Genomic DNA, 3,989 nt, shown 5'->3' with positions numbered 1-3,989 from the left:
GTGGCTCGCGGCCCGTGGCTGACACGGACTGAAATGGTTGGACGCCGACAAATCGGGTTGGGGTCCAGCGGTGAGTTTTACGGGCACACGACGCAGAAACCCCCATGTCTGCCCTGCCCTTCCAGATGCGCTTCCTGAACTGCAGAGAGGGCCGCAAGGACCCGTCCCGCTCCATCCTGGACGTGGGCGTGCAGGAGGCCATCAAGTTCAGCGGCTTCGACGAGGCGACGTTCCTCAAGCGCGGAGGCAAGTACGCCTGGAGCAAGGCCGACCTGCAGCTGGACTGGTAGGGCAGCCGGCCGCCTGGCCGCGGCGCGGGGCCCCTGCCGCACCTGGGGGGCCCGCGGACTCCCCGCCCCGCACGGTGGCGGACCGTGTGGTAACTGAAATCCACGGACGCGGACCATTCGCTGCGGCCACTTCGCTTGTTTGGTTTGGTTGGGGTGTTTTGAGCACCGTTTCCGGTGATCCCTGCGTTTCCATCTCCAAGTCATCTTTCCTGGTTTGTTCATTTGATGGTCACGTCTTTTCTGCTGAATCCCCAGAGGCCAGTGTGCACATCTGGAAAAAACTGGAAAAAACTGGAGAAAATTGGAACACTCCCTGCGGCCACGGCTGCTTGTGGCAACGCCGTCTCCCTTCCTGCCCTCGCACCACGGCCACCCTGGACTCCCTCCCCCGGCGTGCAGCACGCGGCACAGGTGTGTCCGGCTCAGGAACGGCCACCTTATCAGGCTTCAGTGCCGGCCCGGGGAGGTAGCCGCGTCCCCCGATGATGCTGGGACCAGCCCAGGGCCCAGGCTGACTGCTCCATAAACGAGGGCCCTCTCTCTCTCTCTCTCTCGCTCTCTCGCTCTCTCTCTCTCTCCTTCCTCCCCAAGATTCCTAGCAAATCCCAGGTACACTTCCTAGTTCACGATGAAGTTGGCCAGGGCTCAGGCCTTGGGTTGTTGTGTGGACCTATTATTCAAGCCACACGAGTCTGTTAAGCAGAAACTGGGGCGTGTACGGGGCAGATGGCTGTTGGCTCGGGCGGTGGGAGAGCGTGAGGAGGGGCACACACCAACCGGGCCCCCTGTGGACGGAGCCGAGGGCCCGCGTCCTGCTTCTCAAGTCCTCGGGGCCACTGGGAGTGAAGCGCCGTCCAGGCCCGAGGACAGGGCCCCACGTCTCTCCCTCGCACCACGCGAGACCGGGAGGGACCTGTCCCCGAAAGGGGTCAGGGCCAGAGCCCTTGTTTATGTAACCGAGTCCTTGTTTATGGCCTGGAAAAGGATAACTTCCTGTCATTGTTTCCAAAAAAGCAAAATCATGGAAAATTTTTGGCAGGAGCAGAGGAAAGAGCTATTTTCATCCCGCTGCCACTCCGCTGCCCGCCACTGGGTGGCGCGTGCCCGGCCGCACGGCCCGCTGCACTGGCTGGTCTGTTCTCAAGGCCTGCGGAGTCGAAGGGTCTGTCCTTCGCGTGTCTGTTTCTCAGCAAAGACATCCCTCCTTCCGAGTTCAAGCCCCTGTCATTCAGCAGGAATGTGTGTGTGTCCCGGAGTGTTGTCCTCAGTTTTCCACAAAACACACACACACACAGATGAAGCAGCTACTGCGTCCGGGGCCCTAAACGAACGCCCCGGCTTTCCCTGGGCGGAAAAGGAGGAAAAGGTGGATTAGCGAGCTGTTCTCCCCTGTGGACGTGGACGGGATCGAGGCTATGATGATGTCGCTGTAATCAGTATAATCAGCGTAAACAGAACTCGGGGGTTTTCTTCGCTTAACGTGCGTGTGCTCTGCCAGTCGTCGCATTATTCCACGCGAGGAAGCTCGTCGGGCGCTCCCGCCCTGGGTGCCTCTGAAACAGGACCCCAGCCTGAGTCACCTCCTCCGACCGGAGGGGCTGTTTCTCCGCTGAAGGAGCCGGGACTTCTCCTGCCCCGAAGGGAAACATCAAACAAAACCCAGCGAAAGCTGCCATCGGAAGCTGCGGCTCCTGCTCCGTGTTCCACTGCCGGGAAAGCTCAGCCTTCCTCGTGCCCTCAGGACGGCGAAGCCTGGATGTTTAAAACGTTCGCATGCTCCCCTCTCTCAGCCGCGAGCAGCTCGGGGTTTGTGGCGCGGTGCTTCCGAGTTGGATTGTATAACGTGGTGCTTGACGCTCTCAGTTTTAAACGCGAGTCTCCAGTTTCATGAAACGTGTTCCCTGGTTGCTGGGAAGCACAGGGCGGTGGGCGCGAGGCACCTCCGTGTGAGTGTGACGGGCAGAGGCCGCGGAGCCTTGCATTCCTGCGGACGTCTGGCTGTGGTAGCGGGACTGGGACTTCGTCTTCAGGAGCCTAGATCTACGCTGACGCGAGCCATCGTCCATCCGGCCTTCAGTGCGACTCCTCTGTGTTCTTTAGCCGAAGGGGATGGGAATGGGCCCCTGCTGTCACCTGTGAAGATGAGTGAGACCATTTGGCGGCACCACCCGGAACGCAGGCGCCTGCCCTGCGTCTGGCGGGAGTTTGGGATCTAGTTGTTGGGTCGAGAGAGAGAGAACCTGATACTAAAGCGAGCGAACAGGTCACCTGGGTCTCAATCGGACGATCGGTGCGGCCACCCCTCGCAGAAGATGCTCAGTCCGCTGTGATCACAGAAGCAACTCGCGCCCTAGGGTTTACCATGCTGCCTTGAGTGTGACTCGCGCTCTGAGATCCTAGGGAAACGCATGTATATATTGTCCTCTGTGGCTGGTGCTGTGTTGGAAGATATCATGTATTAAAATGTGTTTTGTACGAGCCTCCTGTCCCAGTGAGTGTGATGAAGTGTGTTTAAGGCCGTTGTGCACTTTACAAACTGCCATTGCTCAAGGTAAGGACACATTAAACATCGGCAAGGCTGTGCGGGCTCATGAGCACATTTTAGCCTCTCGGCAACAAGGGGAGTGGAGATGAGATGGCGGACACTCGTCTTGTTTTCCACGGACCAGTGTCCCCAACTCATCCCATGGGAGGGCTGAGTTCCTGCGGACGGGCCGCCAGCATAGCAGCAGCCCCGGGTGTGGGTGTTATAGCAACAGCCCCCAGCGTGGGTGTCAGAGGGCTGAGCTCCTGCAGACGGGCTGCCAGCATAGCAGCAGCCCTGGGCATGGGTGTCATAGCAACAGCCCCGGGTGTGGGTGTCAGAGGGCTGAGCTCCTGTAGACGCGGGACCAGCATGGCAGCAGCCCTGGGCTGAGAGGTCAGAGCGCCGCCCTGCTGAGTGCGGCCTGGTCAGCTGCCCAGGAGAGAAAGGGCTCCCCCAGCACCCTGGTTCCTGGTGTCCGTTCAGTCTGGACCCCGCAGATGCCTGGGGCTGGCCCTGCATCCGCCCCACAGGCAGGAAAGGCGGACAGTTCCGTCACCTGCTCCCTCTCCCGCCTGCTCCCGGCTCCCTGGCCCCAGCGTTCCCCTCACGCCTTCCGGCTGGAACTGGTCTCCCTGGGACACCCGGGCGCCTGACCACTGGTTAGAAGCACCCACCTTCCCCGAAGGCCATGGCCTCACTCCCTTCCCATCCCAATGGGCCAGCCTCGGCTCCAGGCCCCAGGACAGGGGTCAGATCCAGGGAGGAGACTCCAGGGACAGCAGGAGCCCTCGTCAGCATGGCCGGGTCACCCCCAGCCACAGTGGGGTGCTCACCTCAGTGCCAGGGCCCGTGGGTGCGTGCCTCCGCCAGTCCGGGAAAGTAACCAGACCTTACACAGGAACTGCGGAGCGAGTCTGGCTCAGAGGCCACTCGCGGGGACGGGAATGACCACAAAGACGCCGGCGTTGTGTCCATGACTGAGAAGAGCACACAGCTGGGGTCTGTTTGAAAGGCAGAGTCCAGCAACAGGAAGAAAATAAAGATCCCCCACAACGGGACCCCCAGAGGCGACTGCGCATTCGCCCCGTCTTCCCGGGCAGGCGCGTGTTCAGAGCCGAGTTCATGCTCCCTGTGCCTGCCCGCACCCCTTCTGAAGGGTCGCACGGCCAGTG

General features: G+C 61.1%; 1 protein-coding gene across 1 annotated transcript in view; it reads left to right on the top strand.

The window, feature by feature from the left end:
* LOC102436559 (radical S-adenosyl methionine domain-containing protein 2) overlaps positions 1 to 2,772 on the top strand; it is a gene marked incomplete at its 5' end in the record, with an annotated part of 9,004 nt that extends 6,232 nt beyond the window's left edge. Inside the window, one exon of the mRNA XM_006108852.3 lies at positions 126 to 2,772. Within this exon, the coding sequence (XP_006108914.2) occupies positions 126 to 290 (165 nt within the window). The remainder of the gene's footprint in view (positions 1 to 125) is intronic.
* Positions 2,773 to 3,989: the final 1,217 nt, after the last annotated feature.

Source organism: Myotis lucifugus, unplaced genomic scaffold (genome assembly GCF_000147115.1).
Source record: "Myotis lucifugus unplaced genomic scaffold, Myoluc2.0 scaffold_3922, whole genome shotgun sequence".
Classification (NCBI taxonomy): domain Eukaryota; kingdom Metazoa; phylum Chordata; class Mammalia; order Chiroptera; family Vespertilionidae; genus Myotis; species Myotis lucifugus.
This window is presented reverse-complemented; position numbering and strand designations above follow the sequence as displayed.